Here is a 22,512-nt window from a genome sequence, read left to right as displayed (position 1 = left end):
TGGCCAAAAAAAAAAAAAAAAAAAAAAATCAAGTTCTATTTAATACACTAAATTTCACTTATATATAATGTTCTCCTCTTTCTCAGTTGGGTCTGCCTTTGGCTTTGGATGCCTGTAGTGGAAGAGGAGATTAAGATGGACATTGCAGGTTGTTTCCAGTTTTTTCCTGTTGTAGACAGTGCTGTGGTGAATATCCTGTGGAGGCAGAATAGTTTAGAAGTGGAGCATTGACACTGGATGTTTGAATCCCAGCTCTGGGATTCAACCTTTCTGTACCTCAGTTTCCTCATCTGTAAAATGGGGATGATAATGGTATCTGCTTGATAGTCTACTCTGAGGATTAAATGTAGATTAACATGTAGAACTCTTAGGAAAGTGTTCAATAAATGTCTGTCATAAAAAGATCTTTGTGCATATATACAAATATTTCTTTTAGATGATTACTTTTTTTTTTTTTCTTTTTGCGGTACGCGGGCCTCTCACTGTTGTGGCTTCTCCCGTTGCGGAGCACAGGCTCTGGACGCGCAGGCCCAGCGGCCACGGCTCACGGGCCTAGCTGCTCCGTGACATGTGGGATCTTTCTGGACCGGGGCACGATCCCGTGTCCCCTGCATTGGCAGGCGGAGTCTCAACCACTGTGCCACCAGGGAAGCCCAGATGATTACATTTTTAAAATAGTGATTTCTTTTTGTACTTAATTATTTGTGAATGCCAGTAAATAAGTTGCCCTTTGGTGTAATAAAACTCATTTATCTTTGTATCTATTTTTTACTTTTTCTTATACGTTTATGATCATATAATATAAATCTTTATGGTTAATGCCACTGGTCTGATCTAATGCTGCTGTTCCCCATATTTTATTTATTTATTTTTAAATTTTTATTCATTTATTTTTTTGGCTGCATTGGGTCTTCATTGCTGCGTGTGGGCTCTTTGGTTGTGGCAAGTGGGGGCTGCTCTTCATTGAGGTGTGCAGGCTTTTCGTTGCAGTGGCTTCTCTTATTGCAGAGCATGGGCTCTAGGTGCGTGGGCTTCAGTATTTGTGGCACACGTGCTTCAAGTAGTTGTGGCGTGCAGGCTCATTAGTTGTGGTGCATGGGCTTAGTTGCTCTGTGGCATATGGGTTCTTCCCGGACCAGGGCTCGAACCCCTGTCCCCTGCATTGGCAGGTGGATTCTTAACCACTGCACCACCAGGGAAGTCCCTCCCCATATTTTATACATAGGGACCCCTCTTGCTTTTTTTGGTATCTATGTAGAGCTGATTAAGTATAGTCTATGAAAGCTTAAGATTTTTGGTTCCGATAATATGTATGTAAAAATATGTATTGTAAGATATGCTATATGCTGTGGCCTGATTAACAAAAATGATGACAGACAGTTGACGGTAACAGTAATAATAATGCCTGTTCTTATATAATGCTTACTAGTTCAAAGCTTAGTATTTGTAAGGTGCTCTTAGATCCATATCACTAATAATCCTGTCTGTTATAACCCTTTACATTTAGCATAGGAAAATCACATATTTTATATTATTAATTTCTCACAGTAACTCTGAAATAGGTGGGGGTAAACAGTCTTATTCTGGTATAATAAATGAGACAGGTTATTTGCTAAAGATATAATAGCTAGTAAGCCGTAGAGCCAGACTTGAACCTAACTTCTTACTTTTAAGTCAGTGTATGGGAACCATAATGAGTGACTTATGTGTTCCTGGACATGAGTGGTTCTCAGAGGTGATTTAGCCCCTCAGGGGACATGTGACAAGAGTTCAGAGACATTTTCGGTTGTCGTAACTGGGGAGGGAAAATGCTACTAGCATCTAGTGGATAGAGGCCAGGGAGGCTGTTAAATATCCTATAATGCACAGGACAGTCCCTCACAACAAAGAATTACCTGGCCCAAAATGTGAGAGTGCTTACGTTGAGAAACTGTTGTACAGTGATCATTGATGACATAAGATAAAGACTGTGAAATTTTGTTTGGTAAGATTTTACTGATAAGCAGCAGATTAACTCCATACTTCAGTTTCTTCACATCTGCAGCTTTTCTTAGATTTGGCCTGTAAAGCTCAATAATAACCCTACAAGCGACATGTATACTCTGAATCAAGAGAAGTTTGAAGAAGTGATGAGATTGAAGATTGGAACAAATCTTTCCTCCTCTTTCAAAGGAGAGAAGCTGTTCAAAGGCCTTAAATTTATTATTCTTTTCCTCACCAGTTTGTTTCCCAGGGGGTGTGCATTGGGTTTCAGTTGGGAAACAAGACAAATCTGGGCTTCTGATGAAACTGCAGAATCTTTGCACACGGTTGGATCAGGATGAGAATTTCTCCCAGAGGCTTCCACTTAATATTGAAGAGGCTAAAGACCGTCTCCGCATTCTGATGTTGCGCAAACATCCAAGGTACAGATGGTTATACTTACTTGGTGTATGAAGTCCCAGTGAGACTTAACTACTGACATCTTGAGAACATCATAGCCTTTTCTTGCTGTTGGGTAGAGGGTCTAAGAAAGAACCATTGCTTTCCTGCTCTTCCTCTCTCTTGTATTAAAAAAAAAGTGTCTGCCACTGGCCTTTGCTTCGTACCTGCCAGTGCTCTCTTGTGTACCATTGTAGGCTCTCAAGAAATATTTTTTAAGTAGGTGAGTTGGTGAATGGTCTTTGTTAAAAGATGCAGACTTTTTACCTTGAATACATTATTTCTAATAGATTAACACAGAACAAGAGACAGAATAAATGCAGGCAACTTGTAAAAGACTGAGTCAGGAAGGATTATTTATTGAAAGGGACCCTTCTGCTGTGTTCTCTTAGTTTTTGGGTATACATGTAATTCTTCTACTTCCAAGTACTTTAAGAGTTTGTTTTGTTTATTTCAATAATTAATTAATTTATTAAATAAATGCCATTATAATTATGTGCCAGGCACTGTTGTCAGCTATATCACAGTTTTCATTAGCCACAGGGAGACAACAACTTAGTTGCTATCTTTGTTAAGAGTTAAGGGATTTAGTCAACAATTTGATTTCTGCCACCTAGCAGCTATTTTATTTGTTCATTTAACCAACATTGAGTGTCGTGCCAGGTTCTGGGTCAAGTGCTACAAGTACAAAGATTAATAAAGCATTCCTTGTGAGTATAACAGTAAATTGGGTGAGAATTAGGTAATGGCTCTGAATTTTTTTTATTGCCCCCATGCACCTGATGATGCTGTATACTTTCATGTGTAGTAGTGGCTGAATATGGCAGTGCTTCCCCAAATTGGTAAGGGGATTCATATCAGAATATTTGGTGAGAGGAATAATTTTGGGAAAAAGCCTCCTAGTGATTATGATGGATACTCAGTACAGAGGGCAAGCTCCCTTCTTTCTGGCTTCTTTCTCTCCCAGATCCCTCTGTTATCTCCCCCTCCTCTTGATAGTCGCTAGTATCCATTTTCCTGGAGAAATGGGATTGAGACCACTAACCACTTCCTCTTTTCTTGATCAGTAACTTCTCCTTAGTTCTACTTTCTTTGCAAAAATAAAAATTATTCCTGTTTAGGAAAATATTGTAACCACTCTCAGATGTATCAGATCATGTCATATAAAGTCATTTTGTTTCTCTCTCAGCATCATTTTGGTTTATGTTTTTGTAATTATCCAGCCTGTGTATATTCCTAGAGTCTTTTTTTGTAGTGTAAAGAAGTAGTGTGCCATTCAGATAATAACGCTAGTGTATAATTATGCTGTCAGGTTTTAGTTGTATTATTTTCTCCATTCTGACGAGTTTAAAAAAGTTTTTTGGAGGGACTGATTAGGAATTAGCACACAGATTCTTTGCCATGATGTGTAAACAAATTGATTTCTTGGATGGAAATAAAGCCCACTAGTGTACCAAGTGAAAAGTAATATTATTTGCTGGTGCATTCGATTAGGTTGGGACATATGAAATTGCTAGTTTTGTAGGTAAAATGGTCAAATATTGTCATTGTTCTGTGATGCTTTCTAATGCTAACCTAAGCCCTGTTCTTGCTTGGTTTGGGTACTTAAAGACTGAGTTGGAAAAATCTCATTACTTGGATAGTTCTTTTTAGGCACTAGGAGGCTTATTTTTAATACTTATAATAAAGTATACACAGTTCTCTTTTTATAAGTCCTTTAACTTTAATATGCAGTAATTTGGGGTGGAAGAAAGGGAAAGTCTCTAATTTTCTTTTCCTTATCGGTATATTGAGAAAGGGATACCAAAGAAAAGAGAAAGAACCATGAAATAGACATCTGTTTTTTTTTTTTAATTTTGTAAATTAAAAAAAAACACTGGTGGCATTCTCTTTTTTTTAAAGGAAGTTTAAAATAAATGTCATTAGTGACTCAGTACAGTTTTTTCTTATTAAGGTCTCTGTTGATTTTGGATGATGTTTGGGATCCTTGGGTGTTAAAAGCTTTTGACAATCAGTGTCAGATTCTTCTTACAACCAGAGACAAGAGTGTTACAGATTTAGTAATGGGTAAGGATTATTAATTTGCTTTTTATAATAATTCAGTTACATTTAAATATGTGGCATACGAAATTGCTTACTATGTCTTGTGATTTCACAGGTCCTAAGTATGTAGTCCCTGTGGAGAGTGGTTTAGGAAAAGAAAAAGGACTTGAAATTTTATCCCTTTTTGTTAATATGAAGAAAGCAGATTTGCCAGAACAAGCTCACAGTATTATAAAAGAATGTAAAGGTATAGTTATTTATTTTGTGTATGAGGGGGTTATAGAGATATTAATTTACCCTTTTGTAAGTTAAACTAATGAACATAACAATTTAACACATGAACATCCAAAAACTTTACTAGAATATTTAGTATTTTAGGTTCTTCTCTGATACCCTACATGGATAGTGATATTTTTGGTATTCATTCTTTAGTTAAAATAATATTTAACAAACACCTATAATATGTTATGAAAGGGGTAAGATGAAGACATGACCTCTGTTGTCAAAGAATAAAAAACGTAGTGAGAGTCACAGTTTAAAATTGTTTTGGTTGGGATTTTATTTTTTTATTTTTTATTTTTTGGCCGTGCTGCGTGGCTTTTGGGATCTTAGTTCCCTGACCAGGGATTGAATTTGGGCCACTGCAATAAAAGCATGGAGTCCTAACCAGTGGACTTCCAGGGAGTTCCCTGGTTGGGATTTTATAAAAATAATGTTCTAATTTGATAAGTAAAAAGTGGTGCTGTCTTCTTTTTTTTTTTTTTTTGCAGTACGCGGGCCTCTCACTGTTGTGGCCTCTCCCATTGTGGCCTCTCCCATTGCGGAGCCCAGGCTCCAGACGCGCAGGCTCAGCGCCCATGGCTCATGGGCCCAGCCGCTCCATGGTACGTGGGATTCTCCCAGACTGGGGCACGAACCCATGTCCCCTGCATCGGCAGGCGGACTCCCAACCACTGCGCCACCAGGGAGGCCCCGGTGCTGTCTTCTTAATCTGCATTTTTGAATAGTGAAGTTAAACTTTTTACTTGTTTATTGAATATTGCATTTTAAGAAATATCCTGGACTTCCCTGGTGGCGCAGTAGTTAAGAATCCACCTGCCAATGCAGGGGACACGGGTTCGAACCCTGGTGTGGGAAGATTCCACATGCTGCGGAGCAACTAAGCCCGTGCGCCACAACTACTGAGCCTGTGCTTTATAGCCTGCGAGCCACAACTACTGAGCCTATGTGCCACAACTATTGAAGCCCATGCCCCTAGAGCCTGTGCTCCACAATAAGAGAAGCCACCGCAATGAGAAGCCTGCGCACCACAACGAAGAGTAGCCCCTGCTTGACTCAACTAGAGAAAAGTCTGTGTGCAGCAACGAAGACCCAATGAAGCCAAAAATAAATAAATAAATTTATTAAAAAAAAAAAAGAAATTATCCTTGACTCACTTTTGTGATATAAGTTTTTTCATTGATTTTTTGGCACTCTAACTATGGAAACTATTAACCTTTTGTCATATTTTTTCCAACTGTTTTTCTTCTAGTTTCGTCTGCCTTTTAATTTCAGTTGTATTTTTTTGACACAGAAATTTAAAATTTTAAATAGTCAAATCTGTCAGCTCTTAAGATGATTTTTTCCATCATTGTTAATGCTTGGAAATAGTTTCTTGTTTTTCTTTCTTCCGTCAAACTTGTTTTTGAGTTAATTGACTTTTAAAAAGTATCTCAACCTTAGGAAAAAGAATACTTGATTTGTATTCATTATGAAGGTGATGCATGTGCATTTTGAAACACTTAAAAAGAAAAAATAGAAATTATTCACAATCTGATAATTATTAGCATCATGAGAGTATTTCTTCTAGTCTTTTAGGACATATAAAACCTTGAAAAAAATATTGAGATTATAATGGTATATATAATTTTCAATCTTATCCTTTTTAATAGCAAATCTTGAGCATTTTCCCATGTTATTAAATATCTTTTGAAAATTTACCAGTGGCATAATATTGTGATATACTTTAATTTATTCAGTCATTTCCCTGTATTAAGATTTTTCACTATTTTAAATAATGCTGTAATGAATATCCTTAAATGAAATATTTCTTATTTCTAATGACTTCTTTAGAATAAGTACCTGAAGTGAATCCAAGAGTTACAAATATTTTAAAGCTTTGGATAGCGTGCAGCAGAAATTCTTTCTTGAGGATAAATTGATTCTTAGTGGTAATTTGGAAATGATACTGTAATAACACAGTGACTTTTTTTATTTTTTAGGTTCACCTCTTGTAGTGTCTTTAATTGGTGCACTTTTACGAGATTTTCCCAACCGCTGGGAGTACTACCTCAGGCAACTTCAGAATAAGCAATTTAAGAAGATAAGGAAATCTTCATCTTATGATTATGAGGCTTTGGATGAAGCCATGTCTATAAGTGTTGAAATGCTCAGAGAAGACATCAAAGATTATTACACAGATCTTTCCATTCTTCAGAAAGATGTTAAGGTGCCTACGAAGGTAATAGAAGGACCAACAATCCTTATCATTGGGTATTGTGGCATATAACCTTTGGTTTAGTCCTGAGGATATTGTTACAGAGGATATTGGGAGGATAAAACCTGTGTGCCTGAGGTGACGGGCTGTAGGGTGTAGAAATCCCACTGCTCTTGGTTTCCATCATGGGCTTTGGTGTTGAATTCAGATGAGTTACCTAGTTCTCAGTGGTTCTAGTGAACCTGGAGAAGCATTTGACTTCTTTAGAACTCTTTTTCTTTTCTATCTTGATGAGTATTTGAGCTTCTTATGAAATGAAGATATTATTCAGGGCTTTAATACATGATTTTTTAATACAATTAAAAAATTTGTTTTATTTATTTAATTTTGGTTGTGTTGGGTCTTGGTTGCTTTGCGTGGGCTTTGTCTAGTTGCGGTGAGTGGGGGCTACGCTTTGTTGTGGTGTGCGGGCTTCTCATTGTGGTGGCTTCTCTTGTTGTGGAGCACGGGCTCTAGGCATGCAGGCTCAGTAGTTGTGGCTTGTGGGCTCTAGAGCACAGGCTCAGTAGTTGTGGCGCACGGGCTTAGTTGCTCTGTGGCATGTGGGATCTTCCCGGACCAGGGCTTGAACCCGTGTCCCCTGCATTGGCAGGCGGATTCTTAACCACTGTGCCACCAGGGAAGCCCTAACACATGATTTTTTTGTCTGTTAACCTCTTGTGTGCAATCCTGGTCATTGTACATTGTGGCACATTAAATGTTTAAAATGATTCCTAGGTGTTTTGTATCCTTTGGGATATGGAAACTGAAGAAGTTGAAGACATACTGCAGGAGTTTGTTAATAAGTCTCTCTTGTTCTGTGATCGAAATGGAAAATCATTTCTTTATTATTTACATGATCTTCAAGTAGATTTCCTTACAGAGAAGAATCACAGCCAGCTTCAGGTACTTGCATCTCTGTATGTTCTTTTTTTTTTTAACTTTTAATTTTGAAATGATTTTAGACTTACAGAAAAGTTGCAAAATAATACAGTTTCTATGCGTATACTTTCACCTAGCTTCCCCCAAAGTTGACATCTTACATAACTATAATATAGTTATGAGAGCCAGAAAATTAACATTGATACAATACTGTTAACTAATACACAGACTTTATTTGAATTTTGCCAGCTTTCCCACTAATGTCCTTTTTTGTGGTTCAGATCCAATTCTGTATTCTATATTGCATAATATCATCATGTTTCCTTAGTTTCCTCAAATCTAGGAAAATTCCTTGATTTTCTTTCTTTCATGATCACTTTTGAAGAGTACTCACTAGTTACTTTGTACAGTGTCCCTTAGTTTGGGTTTGTCTGATGTTTTCTCTTGACTAGAGTAAGGTTATATATTTTTGGCAGTAACACCACAGAAGTGCTGTTGTGTCCTTCTCAGTGCATCATATCAGGGTGTTGACACGTCTTATCAGTGATATTAACATTGATTACTTGGTTAAAGTTTCTCCACTGTAAAGTTACTATTTTTTTCTTTTGTAGTTAATAAGTATCTTGTGGGGAGATTCTCTGTACATTCTTAAATAGCTTTGGAAGCTGGAGTTTCTGTGATGCTTAGGTTATGAAATTGTTTCTGTCCTCTGAAATGTTTCATTTGGGTTTCAGGATCTACACAAGAAACTAATCACTCAGTTCCAGAGACATCTCCAGCTACATTATCTTTCACCAGATCAGGAGGACTGCATGTATTGGTACAATTTTCTGGCCTATCACATGGCTAGTGCTAAAATGCACAAAGTAAGATTACTCATTTAAAAAACGATTTTCTTCTTTTATTTTGTCCTATGTTTAGAATTTTCTTTTATTAGTAAAAATAGGGTTATAACCTGTGTAAGTAATTTTGTTTTTGTTACTGTTTTTACCTGCAGGTCCCTTAGTAACTGCAGTAAATGAACCACCTAAAAATTCAGTCTCTTCATATCAGTAGCTATCCTTTGTGGACAATATGGATTTGTTTTTAAGTTCTGAGAGGAAATGGAGAGTGGGAAAGTATATTCATTCATTCAGCAAATATTTATGGAGTGCCTGTTGTGTACTGGTGGTGTTCTTCATTATGAAGGATATACCACAGGCACAAAGTCCCTGCTTTCATTGAGCTTACGTTCTGGGGGGAGATTGACACGGGACAAATAAATTTTTATATGTTAGTGGGGTAGTAAGTGCTCAGAAGAAGAAAAAAGGTGCAAGGAGAAAGGAAGTGATGATTTGGCATTGAGTCATCATATTTTGCTGATGGATTTGATGTAAGAAAAAGAGAGGAGTCAAAGATGACTCCAAGCTTGTGCAGTTCAAAGATTGGAGTTGCCATGAACTGAGTTCAGGATAGCTGTGGGTCAAACAAGTATTTTACCAGGGGTGAAGGGAAGGTTAGGAGCTCATTTGGAATATATTAAGTCTGGTGTACACATTAAGACATCTGACTGGATATATTTAGCATATAGTTGGATATATGAATCTGGATTTCTGGGGAAAACTATGGACTAAAGATAAAATTTGAGAATCATCAGCACATAGATGATATTTGAAGTCATGACTACCAATTAACTACTCACAATGTTAACATTTTAGAAAACCATGTATACTTTGAGAAAAGGGAACCTTCTTGCACTCCTGGTGGGAATGTAAATTGATAAAGCCACTATGGAGAACAGTATGGAGGTTCCTTAAAAAACTAAAAATAGAACTACCATACGACCCAGCAATCCCACTACTGGGCATATACCCTGAGAAAACCATAATTCAAAAAGAGTCATGTACCACAATGTTCATTGTAGTTTTATTTACAATAGCCAGGACATGGAAGCAACCTAAGTGTCCATCGACAGATGAATGGATAAAGAAGATGTGGCACATATATACAATGGAATATTACTAGCCATAAAAAGAAACGAAATTGAGTTATTTGTAGTGAGGTGGATGGACCTAGAGTCTGTCATACAGAGTGAAGTAAGTCAGAAAGAGAAAAACAAATACCGTATGCTAACACATATATATGGAATATATGGAATCTAAAAAAATCTAAAAAAAAAAAAAGTCATGAAGAACCTAAGGGCAAGATGGGAATAAAGATGCAGACGTACTAGAGAATGGACTTGAGGACATGGGGAGGGGAAAGGGTAAGCTGGGACAAAGTGAGAGAGTGGCATGGACATATATACACTACCAAATGTAAAATAGATAGCTAGTGGGAAGCAGCCGCATAGCACAGGGAAATCAGCTCTGTGCTTTGTGCCACCAGGGCAGCCCTCTTGTAGTATTTTTTGAAGTTTCTATTTTATATTTAAGTCTGAAAAATCCATCTGAAATTTATTTTGAATTAAGATGTGAGGTCCATTTTTTGTTTCTTTGGAACTATTAATGATATGTTCCTTTTTGTCCTTAAATTCTAGGCATCTGCTAAGTTTCTCTCAGTAGTGTTAGGATAATGATGGTAGATTTAAAATTCTTTGATCTCTTTAACGGTGCTCCTAATCTTTTTTTTTTTTTTTTTTAAGGAACTGTGTACTTTAATGTTTTCCCTGGATTGGATTAAAGCAAAAACGGAGCTCGTAGGCCCTGCTCATCTGATTCATGAATTTGTGGAATACAGGCATATGTTGGATGAAAAGGTATATATTATTATGAAAAATAAGTCCTTAAAGGACATCTCATTTTGACATTTAATTCTAGGTTTAATAGTGGGGATGAACAAAATAGCAGAGGTGAAGAGCAATAATTTCCTTACTTAATCTTTGATTATTCTAATTATTTTGCCTCCTCTCCTGCTGTGGATAGGATTGAGGTTTGAAAGCTGGGGAAGTAAAGTGTTCATTTTTTTTTTTTAGGAAAGAGAATGTGTTAAGAAGGTAGCACTTAGATAATGAGATTTTTTTTTTTTTTTTTTTTTACCCTATGTTTAAAAGTCCAAAGAGGATCACTATGTATTTGTTACCTAATGGTTGGCTATTTAATTTTAGCTCGTATAGAGAATATTTAAGCCTTTAAATTGACAAAATCACAGAAACAAAAAGGTGTCAGATCTGGGCTCTGGTTACATTTCTAAGAGATTTCATTTTGTTCATAGGATGGTACAGTCTGTGAGAATTTCCAGGAGTTTTTATCTTTAAATGGACATCTTCTTGGACGACAGCCATTTCCTAATATTGTACAACTGGGCCTCTGTGAACTGGAAACTTCAGAAGTTTATCAGCAAGCTAAGCTGAAGGCCAAGCAGGAGGTCGATAATGGAATGCTTTACGTGGAATGGATGTAAGTAGGTTAGGAGAGAAACCAAAGGGAACAGCACTAACTGTGTCATTATTTTTCAGGTAGTGAATAAGTTCACTCCAGGAAGACTTAACTACTTTGGATAGGGCTCAAACTTTTTTTTTTTTTTTTTTTTTTTTTTGCGGTACGCAGGCCTCTCACTGTTGTGGCCTCTCCCGTTGCGGAGCACAGGCTCCAGACATGCAGGCTCAGCGGCCATGGCTCATGGGCTGAGCCGCTCCGTGGCATGTGGGATCTTCCCGGACCGGGGCACGAACCCGTGTCCCCTGCATCGGCAGGCGGACTCTCAACCACTGCACCACCAGGGAAGCCCAGGGCTCAAACTTTTAATAAGCATTCTTACTTATTGAAAACTTCTAGAGAAGTAACCATAGGAGAAATACATATTTTCAGAGTCCATAAAAATAGATGCTTGCCTATAAGATGACTTTTGACATTCATCCTAAATATTAATATAAATGCTTCACTTATTGTAATACAGTATAGTAGCAAAGAGCATTGTTTTTGAAGCTACAAACCTAGATTTGAGACTCAGTTCTAAAACCTAAGAGTTTTGTGATTTTGAACAAGTTACAGGTTACTCTTCTTTCTCATACGTGAAATAGAGAACAATTCTTTGAGGTAAATGCTGTTTTTGTGAAGATTTAAATCAATATTGGATATAAAGTGATGAGCACTTTGCCTTGCATATAGTCCATATTAAACTTCCACTGAATCCTAATTCTTCTAGCTCCTAAGAGGCCATTCAGTTGTGTTCTTATCTTAATCTTATCAATTTGTAAAAGGAAAGGGTAAACTACTATCTTTTTAATGCCTATGATATACTATATGCTCACATACATTGTTCATTTTATCTTCAAGACAACCTTATAACATAAATATTATTTGCCCTACTTTACAAATGAGAAAATTGAGGCACAGAGAGGTTGAGACTTGACTGAGCTCATGTGGCTTGCTGAATGTGATTTAAACTGTGGGTCTGGCTTTATTTTCAAGCTCCTTTTGATAATAAGTATGAATGGTCCTCTTTTCACATGAATAATTTATATCTAAATTGACCTCCTGGTTGATGTCGTCTGTGATCTATACAGCCCTGGACCTTCTTTCCACGTAAGTCAGGTTGCCGCAGGTGGTTTCCCTAATTCAGTTTAGTTCAACAAATATTTGAGTCTCTCTACTGTGGTAAAGCACTGTTACTAGGTGCTAAGGCTCTCCCCAGGGAGCTTACAATCTAGTAGTGAAGAAAGAAGTTTAAACAGATAATTATAATGTGATAAATGCAACAGAAGTAATGTATAAAATAGAGGTAGAACTGAGAAGTGGGTAATTTAGCTTGGATGGATGAGGGATTCTGGTAAGGTTCCGTAAAGGAGAGAGTTAAAAAAATTTTTTTTAATTAAAAATTAAGTTAAAAAAAATTTAAATTTTATTTTATTTTACTTTTTGGCCGCACCGTGCAACCTGTGGGATCTTAGTTCCCTGACCAGGCATTGAACCCGGGCCCACGGCAGTGAAAGTGCCAAGTCCTAAACACTGGACCACCAAGGAATTCCTCAAAAAATAAAATTTTAATTTTTCATTGATTTTATTTTTGTTTTAAAGCAATCCATGTTCCTGATTTTTTTTTTTAAAATCAGTGTTAGAGGGATGTAAAATGAAAAATCAGAGACTCTTCATGTTCCCCTACCTTCTCACTTCCCAGAGTTCACCATTCTTTAACATTTTCTTGGGAAGAGGTTTCACTCTCCCTGGAAGCAGCCACCTAATTCATTGAGATCTGTCTGTATTCTAGAATACTTGTTTACTCAATATCATAGCATTGTGTCATTTTACGGTGGTTTTCTGTTTACTTGTTTTTTTCCGATAATTATCTATCCATTCTGTAGTATAGAACGTTTGGAGGTTAAAATAACAGACTCTGGTTCTAGACCGCCTGGGCTTGAATCCCAGCTCTGCTATTTTTTAGTTGTATATCATTAGGAGAAAGTTATTCAACTTCTCTTGCCTAGTGGTACTATTCATAGCATTGTTGTGAGGATTAAATGAGTGTGTGTGTATACACAAACATACACACCTGCATAGGTTGCTTAGAAGAGTACCTAGATCACAGAAAGTGCTCAATGAATGTTAGTTGTTGTTTTTAAGAATAAATAGCATTTAGGGAATTCCCTGGTGGTCCAGTGGTTAGGATCTGTGCTTTCACTGCCAAGGGCCTGGGTTCTATCCCTGGTTGGGGAACTAAGATCCCCAACCAAGCCATGTGGTGTGGCCAAAAAAAAAAAAAAGATTAAAAAAGAAAAGGATAGGGCTTCCTTGTGCAGTGGTTAAGAATCTGCCTGCCAGTGCAGGGGACACAGGTTCTAGCCCTGGTCTGGGAAGATCCCACATGCTGCGGAGCGACTAAGCCCGTGCGCCACAGCACTGGGCCTGTGCTCTAGAGTCCGCGAGCCACAACTGCTGAAGCCTGCGTGCCACAACTACTGAAGACCGTGCATCTAGAGCCTGTGCGCCGCAACAAGAGAAGCCACCACGATGAGAAGCCCGCACCCCACAACGAAGAGTAGCCCCCACTCACCGCAACTAGAGAAAGCCCGCATGCAGCAACGAAGACCCAATGCAGCCAAAAATAAAATAAAAATAGATAAAAAATAAATTTATTTAAAAAAAAAGAAAAGGATAAATAGCATTTAGCATTTTGCCTGGTCCATGTAGTTGATATTCAAGAGAAATTTGTAGAAGATCGACTGAATTCATGTTTTAGTTAGTGACTAAAATAGAATTGTGATACTTGGTCTGATAATCAGATGGGCATTGGTTTAGTTCTTGTTCTCTTTTGAACGTTGAGTTTGTTATTTTTACTTTTTCTTGCTGTTTTTTTTTTCCGCTTCATCAACTGCATTTCAACCTATGATGTTCTCTCATAGGATGGTTAATCATTAATAGCTGTATCTTTTTAACTGGGTTTGACCAGGTCATATTCAAAGAATGCTTTATTTTTCAGTACTAGAAAGCTTTTTTTTTCCTTCTGTAGAAAGTTTAGGTTGGTATAAACGTAATTTGAGTTTCATCTTTCAAAGAAATCATTCATGCATTCGTTTGTTATTTATCTAATACTTTTTGGCCATATGCCCATCATTGTGACAGGTCACTTTCCGAGCGTTGAGGAATTGAGTAGACAGATCGGGGGACATATTTTCTTAATCTGATTCTCTAAACTTTGCCAGTAGCTTACCTGTTTATCCTCCAGATTCTCATCACTCTAGTTTTTATAGTTGTTTGTTTAATTACTTCTAGTGAAGTTTAATACTTTCTAGGCAAGGTTTAAGTCTGATTTGCCTTTGTGTTCCCTTTTTTCATTTGGTCTGTTTTGTGTGTGATACCTGTTCAGAGCAGATATCATTACTCACATTTTACATATGAGGAAAAGGAAACTTACTAGTTTAAGTAATTTGCATAAGTTTACACACCTAATAAGTAGTAGAAGCAGGGTTGCCCTTTAGGTTTATCTGACGCCTAACCTTTTCCTCTTAAGATAAGCATGATACCACTTAACATATTTACTCACAGTGACTGGGGTGTATGTATGTGGAATTCTGACACTGTTCTAATACTTTCCCCATTTTAAGTATACATCACATTCCTTTATCCTTTTGCCTTTGTGAAATAATATCTATACTAGTGCAATACTTAGTATTTAGTAGATTAAGATACAAAGAAAATGACATTACTTTTTTTTCTCTATATCTGAATAATTGTAGTTAGAGAAGAATGGTTTTAAAGTGCACGTCATAATGGGTGTAGTGGGTGTAGTGTCATACTTTTGTTAGGAAATGAGCTTCATTTTGCTATAGCTCTTTCCTTTTGAAAAAGATGGAGATTTTTTTTTTTTTTTTTTTTTTTTTTTTTGCGGTACGCGGGCGTCTCACTGCCGCGGCCTCTCCCGTTGCGGAGCACAAGCTCCGGACGCGCAGGCCCAGCGGCCATGGCTCACGGGCCCAGCCGCTCCGCGGCATGTGGGATCCTCCCGGACCAGGACACGAACCTGTGTCCCCCGCATCGGCAGGCAGACTCTCAACCACTGCGCCACCAGGGAAGCCCAAGATGGAGATTTTTTTGAGGTTATCTTCTTATAATGTTTTCTCTGCACATGTTGTTATTAATGTAGTAGAGGAAAATAAAAACTGACAGGTATTTGATTAACTAGATTTCTTCCAACTCAGTGATATTTGTAGTACATGACAGGTTGCTTGATATAGCGTAGCATTTATCTTAAAATGCTGCTTTTGTTATATTATGCTTTTTATCCTCAGGTGATGTGTGCTGTCATTTACATATTGGTAATTTAATTTTAAGAGTTTTGTGTTTTTTGGAGCATAACTATGTTAAAAGACAGTTTATTACTGAAAGAAAATAATTACTTTTACTCTTGTTTATTGGGTTTCTGTTCATTTTTTCCCTTATATTTAGAAACAAAGAAAACATCAAGAATCTCTCCCGCTTGGTCGTCCGCCCCCATACAGATGCTGTCTACCATGCTTGCTTTTCTGAGGATGGTCAAAGAATAGCTTCTTGTGGAGCTGATAAAAACTTGCAGGTAAACCTATCTCTTGAGAAAAAATTGAAAGAGTCATGCACCTAATACTGTGCATATTAGAATATATTTAAATTCTAAAATTCAAGAAAATTGCACATTAGGAATAGAGAAATGTTCAGATCTCTTGAACATTTTGTGAAAGCTTTCTCTTTAGATTTAAAAGATATGGTGGTGTATTTTCATAATTCTAAACTTGCCAGGTGACATAGAAGTGCCTTTTACCCTAGCAGTCAGTTCTTGTCATCCATGTGACAGCTGAGGGTAATGAGGAAATGATAACTGTTAAAAGACATAAGGACTTCATAGCACAGTGAACAGGACTCTGATTAAAAAACAGTGACTGTGTAAAATACCTATTTTATCATAGGCTCGGGCATAGATTTCTGACTGTAAATAGGAATTGGACTAGATGATTTCCTTAGGCGCTTGAAGGGATTTTAATTTCTCATTTGTTTTCAGAAAACATGAATGAGTGCTTTTCTTTAAATTGGTACTCAACCTTTTGATTTTGAAGGAAACAAAAACCAGTTAAAACATTTAAATTTAAGATTGCAAGATTATGATTGTAAGCCTTATTTCTATATGTGTACTTTATTACTACTTTTATGAATTTTGGCTTTTGAGTGCAGAAAGCATATTGAATGAAGTGTTTTCTACTGATTGTTAAGAATTTGCCAAACTGTTCTCAAGAACTGAAGCTACTGCCACCTCTGTTGAGTGTTTGCTGCACTATGCGGCAGGCGGGATCTTACTTCTCTGACCAGGGATCGATCCCGGGCCCCCTGCAGTGGGAGCGCGGAGTCTTAACCCACTGGACCACCAGGGAAGTTCCTTTTTTCCTTTCTTTTTTTTGGGGGGGCAGGATGATTTTCTTTTTATGTTAAGGCATACGAATTCTGACAGAAATTCTCATTTTTGCAGTGATATTGCCAAGGTTCATTTCTGTTGCAAAATAACAGTGATAAAGATCTTTTAAAGAAATATTTTTATTGAATGATGGCCCATGGTTAAATAGGTATAGTAAAAAGATTTTATTGTTGCTTATACAGGTTTTCAAAGCTGAAACAGGAGAGAAACTTCTAGAAATCAAGGCTCATGAGGATGAAGTGCTTTGCTGTGCATTCTCTGCAGATGACAGATTTATAGCAACCTGCTCAGTGGATAAAAAAGTGAAGGTAGGGAAATATTTTCCTCTTGAGTTGTAATCACCACAGAATTTATTTTCTTTTTCTGTAATAGACGGACTAGAGTTAAGTAGAGTTAAAGAACTCTTGCTTATTGATCTACTAACTTGAGGCAAACCAGTTTTATCCATTGTAAATTAATTCTGTCTAAAACTTTTTATTTTTAAGCACAAGCAAAAATGCTTAGGTTGATTAGCCTAGGAAACACAGCTGATATTTATATTTATCAGGCAGCTGGGAAACACAATTTCAGATTAATGAATTTGCCTGACACTTATTGACAGGTCTGTGGGTTAAATATCAGTTGAAATCTCTAAGTGTACTGTGGTCGGAAGTGTTGCACAAAATTATTGTCTGAGATCGATTCCTGTTGTAAAATATATAATTTGTGAAATGCAACCAGATTTTTTTTTACCTTTATGAGCTGGCTTACATTCAATGCAAAACTAGATGAATAAACATACTAACAATCAGGTTACTAGTCTACAAAGTAAACAGAGAAAAGAAAACCCACAGGGTAATTTTTCTTTGTTAATTATTCTTTTTTCTGTTTCTTGTCCCTAAATTTGGCTTTTAGCCAGAGTATTTTTATGGAATTTAAGAGAAAGTGAAGTCTAGGGGAATATTTTATTTGATAAATGGAGGGGAAACCTCATCTTGGGCGTTTTTCAAAAGGGGTGTGGAATGCTGAATCTGTTCAGGTGGGGTGGGTCTTAGTGGACCTGGGAGCAAGAAAGTTGGCTTGAGAGTTTTTGTGGAGTTTGCATCTACTTGAAGAGGACCCCGGAGTGTCCAGACTAAATTGCGACTTTGGAAAAATCTTCTTGATAGATTGGACTCTCTACGTGGCTTTACAACCAACCAGTTAATTCACTCCATAACCTCTATTCTGAGTCAGACTTAGAGTTGGCCATTCTGTGGTGTTCCAGAGTCAGAGCTATGTGGCTCAAGTTTCTATTTGTAAAAAATTTAAAGCAAGAGTCAGAAATACTTATTACAGAACTTTAAAATAGAATAAACTCTTTGGATCTCTGGAGAGTGCTTTGATAAGATAAAAGAAAATGCTATGGGAGGGACATTAGTACCTCTAAAAGTCCAAAGCCCAGTGAAAATTCATTAGGTAATTTATTTCTTTTGTTTGTTTGATGAAACAGACTAGTTAACATAGTAACTAGGAAAATGATTACTTTTTACTGAGAACACTGCATGAGGCTTTATACTACACACTTTCTTATATTACATTATCAATTTCTCACAACAATTGCAAAGTAAGTGTTGATCCCATTTTAGAGATGAGGAAACAGGTTCAGAGATGAAGTCATTTGCCCAGGCTCATATTAGCTAATGCCTGATGGCACCAGCATTGAAAGCTAGGTTTCCCTCAGAATCTAAAGCCTTTATTTTTTTTCACTGAGCCATTTGCCTTTACTTCTTTACTAGTACCTTGAAGTCAGCAGAACACTTATCAAATTCTTTGTCATTTGACACCGTGCATTGTATAAGATGGGTACAAGTATCCCCATTTTACAGAGCGGGGAACTGAAATGCAGGTAAATTAAGGACTTGACTAGGGACACACAACTTGTCGGTGGTAGAGCCAGGTCTTAGATGGGCTCTGATGAATTTTTCTGGCCTGAAGTCCATTATTCCATCCCTTTTATAGCACTTTTCTGCCTGCTGTCAATTCCTATGAACATGTGAAATCTTGCCCTTGAAAAATGTACTGTTTTACATTACTTGCAGGTAGACTTGCAGGTAATTAAAAAAAAAACATTCTGGCAAAATGCTGACATAATTTAGGGAAGGGGGAGATATTCATTAGTATGATGTCTGGGAAAATCTGCAAAACAGCTCACATTTGCTTTGCCTCTCTGTTTTCTCTTTGAAAATAAGGGGTACTTGTAAATTTTACTTTCTCAATTCTCTTCAGATTTGGAATTCTGTGTCTGGGGAACTAGTTCGTACCTATGATGAGCACTCAGAGCAAGTCAATTGCTGCCACTTCACCAGCAATAGTAATCACCTTCTCTTAGCCACTGGTTCAAATGACTGCTTCCTCAAAGTAAGTGTGGATAATGAGAATTATGTAGATAAATTTGATAGATACAACATCTCCTTTTTTTCATATATTGTATTAATCACAGATCTTTTGGTTGCAGGGGTAGAAACTTTCATATTAGCTTAAGCAACGACAACAACAACAAATATATTATTGGCTCTTGTAACTGAAAAGTCTAGAAGGAGTGTGGCTTCAGGCATAGCTGATTCCAGATGCCTAAAATACGTTCTCAGGCCCTAACCCCCGCTCCATCTCTAGTCTCTGTTTCCCTTTTTGTTGATTCCGGCATACTCTCTCTGTGCAGCAGATTTGGCTATCCTTAGCTCCACGCTTACATGGATATTACAGCTCATAATCACAGAGGAAGGGATACTCACTCTTTCCCAGGTCCCATAGTTTTCCCATAGAGAAAACTCTAGTTGACATGGTTTGGGTTACATGCACATTTCAGAATAACCCTAGCGGTCAGTAGGATGGAATCCTTCGATTGGCTAGGTTTAGCCATGTAGAAAAGGGACGAATAGGTGAGGTCAGCTCCACTTGAATTATGACTGGGGCTTGATTCAAGATTCGAAAGAGAGGGTCTGTTACCAGAAAGAGGAGGGAAAAAATGTACTGATAGGAAAAGAAAAAATTTTGAACCAAACTGAAACCAGAAATAGATATTCGTTCCACATATCTTTGATAATTTTTTTAAGATAAATTGATTTGTTTTATTTATTTATTTTTGGCTGTGTTGGGTTTTCGTTGCTGCACGCGGGCTTTCTCTAGTTTCAGCGAGCGGGGGCTACTCTTCGTTGCAGTGTGTGGGCTTCTCATTGTGGTGGCTTCTCTTGTTGTGGAGCACTGGCTCTAGGTGTATGGGCTTCAGTAGTTGTGGCACGCAGGCTCAGTAGTGTGGCTCGCGGGCTCTAGAGTGCAAGCTCAGTAGTTGTGGCGCACAGGCTTAGTTGCTTCGTGGCATGTGGGATCTTCCCGGACCAGGTCTTGAACCCATGTCCCCTGCATTGGCAGGTGGATTCTTAACCACTGTACCACCAAGGAAGCCTGGTCAACAGTTTTAAATAAGGACAAGGTTTACTTTAAGACCGGTCATTCCACACTTGCATTTCCATGAGGGCTATTAGGACTTCTTGTGCTTTTTTTTTTTTTTTTTAAATCTGATTTTATTGTATTCTTTCAAGTCCTGGATCCTATGTCCTATGCAAGGGTTCTATTCTCTTATTTTTATAAACTTTAAGTTCTTTTTTTAAAAAAAATTTATTTCTTTGGCTGCGTTGGGTCTTTGTTGCTGTGCGTGGGCTTTCTCTAGTTGCGGCGAGCGGGTCTACTCTTCATTGAGGTGCGCGGGCTTCTCATTGCGGTGGCTTCTCTTGTTGCAGAGCATGGGCTCTAGGGTGCGTGGGCTTCAGTAGTTGTGGCTCGTGGGCTCTAGAGTGCAGGCTCAGTAGTTGTGGTGCACAGGCTTATTTGCTTCGCAGCATGTGGGATCTTCCTGGACCAGGGCTTGAACCCATGTCCCCCACATTGGCAGGTGGATTCTTAACAACTGCCCCACCAGGGAAGTCCCACTTCTTGTGCTTTTTTTTTTTTAATTTTGGCTGCGTTGGGTCTTTGTTGCTGTGCACGGGCTTTATCTAGTTGCAGAGGGTGGGGGCTGCTCTTTGGTGCATGTGCAGTCTTCTCATTGCAGTGGCTTCTCTCCTTGCGGAGCACGGGCTCTAGGCGCATGGGCTTCAGTCGTTGCGGCGCGTGGGCTTGGTAGTTGTGGCTCGCGGGCTCTAGACCCCAGGCTCAGTAGTTGTGGCGCACAGGCTTAGTTGCTTTGTGGCATGTGGGATCTTCCTGGACCAGGGCTCGAACCCGTGTCCCCTGCATTGGCAGGCAGATTCTTAACCACTGCGCCACCAGGGAAGCCCTTCTTGTGCTTTTTGAACTGAGAGAAGCTAATGAAAAGATATAAATTTGATGCTGCTCCCATGTAATTTGCATTATCTGCAGAATTGGGTTTATCTGGGACTGGGATAAAAGAAGCTAGGGATGGAGATGGACATAAAGGACAGGACTTACCTCACTTACTGATCATTTCCAAAGGATTTTTATTAAGATTAATTTTGGGAGGTAAATGATTTCTTCTTCTGTGTTTAATCTAATTTGCATAAATCACCCTTGCCCGTTTTATTTACATTTTTTATACTTTTCAAACATACCCCAAAGGAGAGAGAATAGTAACTCTCGTGGTGTCCATCGTCTAGGTCCAACAATTGTCAACATTTGCCAATTGTATTTTATTCCCCCACCCCCTCCCATTTTTTTGGATTAGAGCATTTTATAGCAAATCCCAGGTAACATATCATTTCACCCAGAATACTTCAGCATGAATCTCTGAGGTCTAAAACATAAATACCATGCCATTATCATACCTAACATAATAAACAGTAATTTCTTAATATACCTGGTCCATGTTCTTTTTTCCTTATTAGTCTCAAAGCATATCTTTCTGCCATATAGTTATTGGAGTCAGAATCCAAACTTCAACTGGCATTTGGTTGATATGTCTCTTAAATCTTTTATTCTTTAAATGTTCCCCTTCCTGTCTATCTCTTTTTTTATGCCATTGATTTGTTAGAAAAATTGAGTCATTTATCCTGTGGAATGTCCCACGTTCTGGATTTGGTTGATTGTTTCCAGGAAGGGTTGTTTAACTTGCTCTGCTAATCCCTTCTGTTTCCTGTCAAATGTATTTATATCTATCTTTGCAGTCTTTGTATTTTTGAGTCATTTTTTAAGAGCCCTAATAGATTTTAGCCTAGTTAGTAGACTCTAGGTTTGCATAGGGAAATCTTAGAAATGACTATTTTTAGAGTTGGATAACTTAGCGTCTAAAAAAATTGGGCAATTTATTTTACATATTGTTATACAGCTGAGTAAAATAATAATGATTTCAAACTACTTTGTTAAAATAAGCAGTAATTGTTTAGCTAGTTTAGTGCTCAGACTGAAGCCTAGATAAACCTTCAAGTCCCTTAGTAGATTTAGGTGCTGATCTAAGGGCTGCCCCATTACTTGTTAATCACAAGTTCACCTTTGTGTTTGACACCTTTGTCAAACTGTGAATGGAATGCTTCCTGTAACTGAAAAAGCTTAATTGGGAGGGAAGGAAGAACTTCACATGATTTCTAACTTTTCCCCATTCAATGCTAGTTTTTCAGTTATCTTTTTATCTTTCTCAAATAGCTCTGGGCTCTGAATCAAAAAGAATGTCGAAATACCATGTTTGGCCATACAAATTCAGTCAATCACTGCAGATTTTCACCAGATGATAAGCTTTTGGCTAGTTGTTCAGCTGATGGAACATTAAAGGTATGCTTTTGTTCATTGTTAAAATGGTTTATAAATAATTTTATTGTCTTACGAAA

General features: G+C 37.7%; 1 protein-coding gene across 6 annotated transcripts in view; it reads left to right on the top strand.

Annotated features, from left to right (window-relative positions):
* APAF1 (apoptotic peptidase activating factor 1) overlaps positions 1 to 22,512 on the top strand; it is a 93,131-nt gene that overhangs the window by 22,221 nt on the left and 48,398 nt on the right. For all 6 annotated transcript variants that reach the window (XM_081247961.1, XM_081247960.1, XM_081247962.1 and 3 more), the window contains 12 exons: positions 2,222 to 2,405; positions 4,376 to 4,488; positions 4,580 to 4,711; positions 6,726 to 6,964; positions 7,718 to 7,885; positions 8,596 to 8,727; positions 10,485 to 10,598; positions 11,054 to 11,238; positions 15,724 to 15,850; positions 16,900 to 17,025; positions 18,965 to 19,096; positions 22,331 to 22,456. In XM_081247961.1, coding sequence (XP_081104087.1) covers positions 2,222 to 2,405; positions 4,376 to 4,488; positions 4,580 to 4,711; positions 6,726 to 6,964; positions 7,718 to 7,885; positions 8,596 to 8,727; positions 10,485 to 10,598; positions 11,054 to 11,238; positions 15,724 to 15,850; positions 16,900 to 17,025; positions 18,965 to 19,096; positions 22,331 to 22,456 — 1,778 coding nt within the window. The remainder of the gene's footprint in view (positions 1 to 2,221; positions 2,406 to 4,375; positions 4,489 to 4,579; positions 4,712 to 6,725; positions 6,965 to 7,717; positions 7,886 to 8,595; positions 8,728 to 10,484; positions 10,599 to 11,053; positions 11,239 to 15,723; positions 15,851 to 16,899; positions 17,026 to 18,964; positions 19,097 to 22,330; positions 22,457 to 22,512) is intronic.

Source organism: Mesoplodon bidens (assembly GCF_964165515.1).
Source record: "Mesoplodon bidens genome assembly, chromosome: 11".
Classification (NCBI taxonomy): domain Eukaryota; kingdom Metazoa; phylum Chordata; class Mammalia; order Artiodactyla; family Ziphiidae; genus Mesoplodon; species Mesoplodon bidens.
This window is presented reverse-complemented; position numbering and strand designations above follow the sequence as displayed.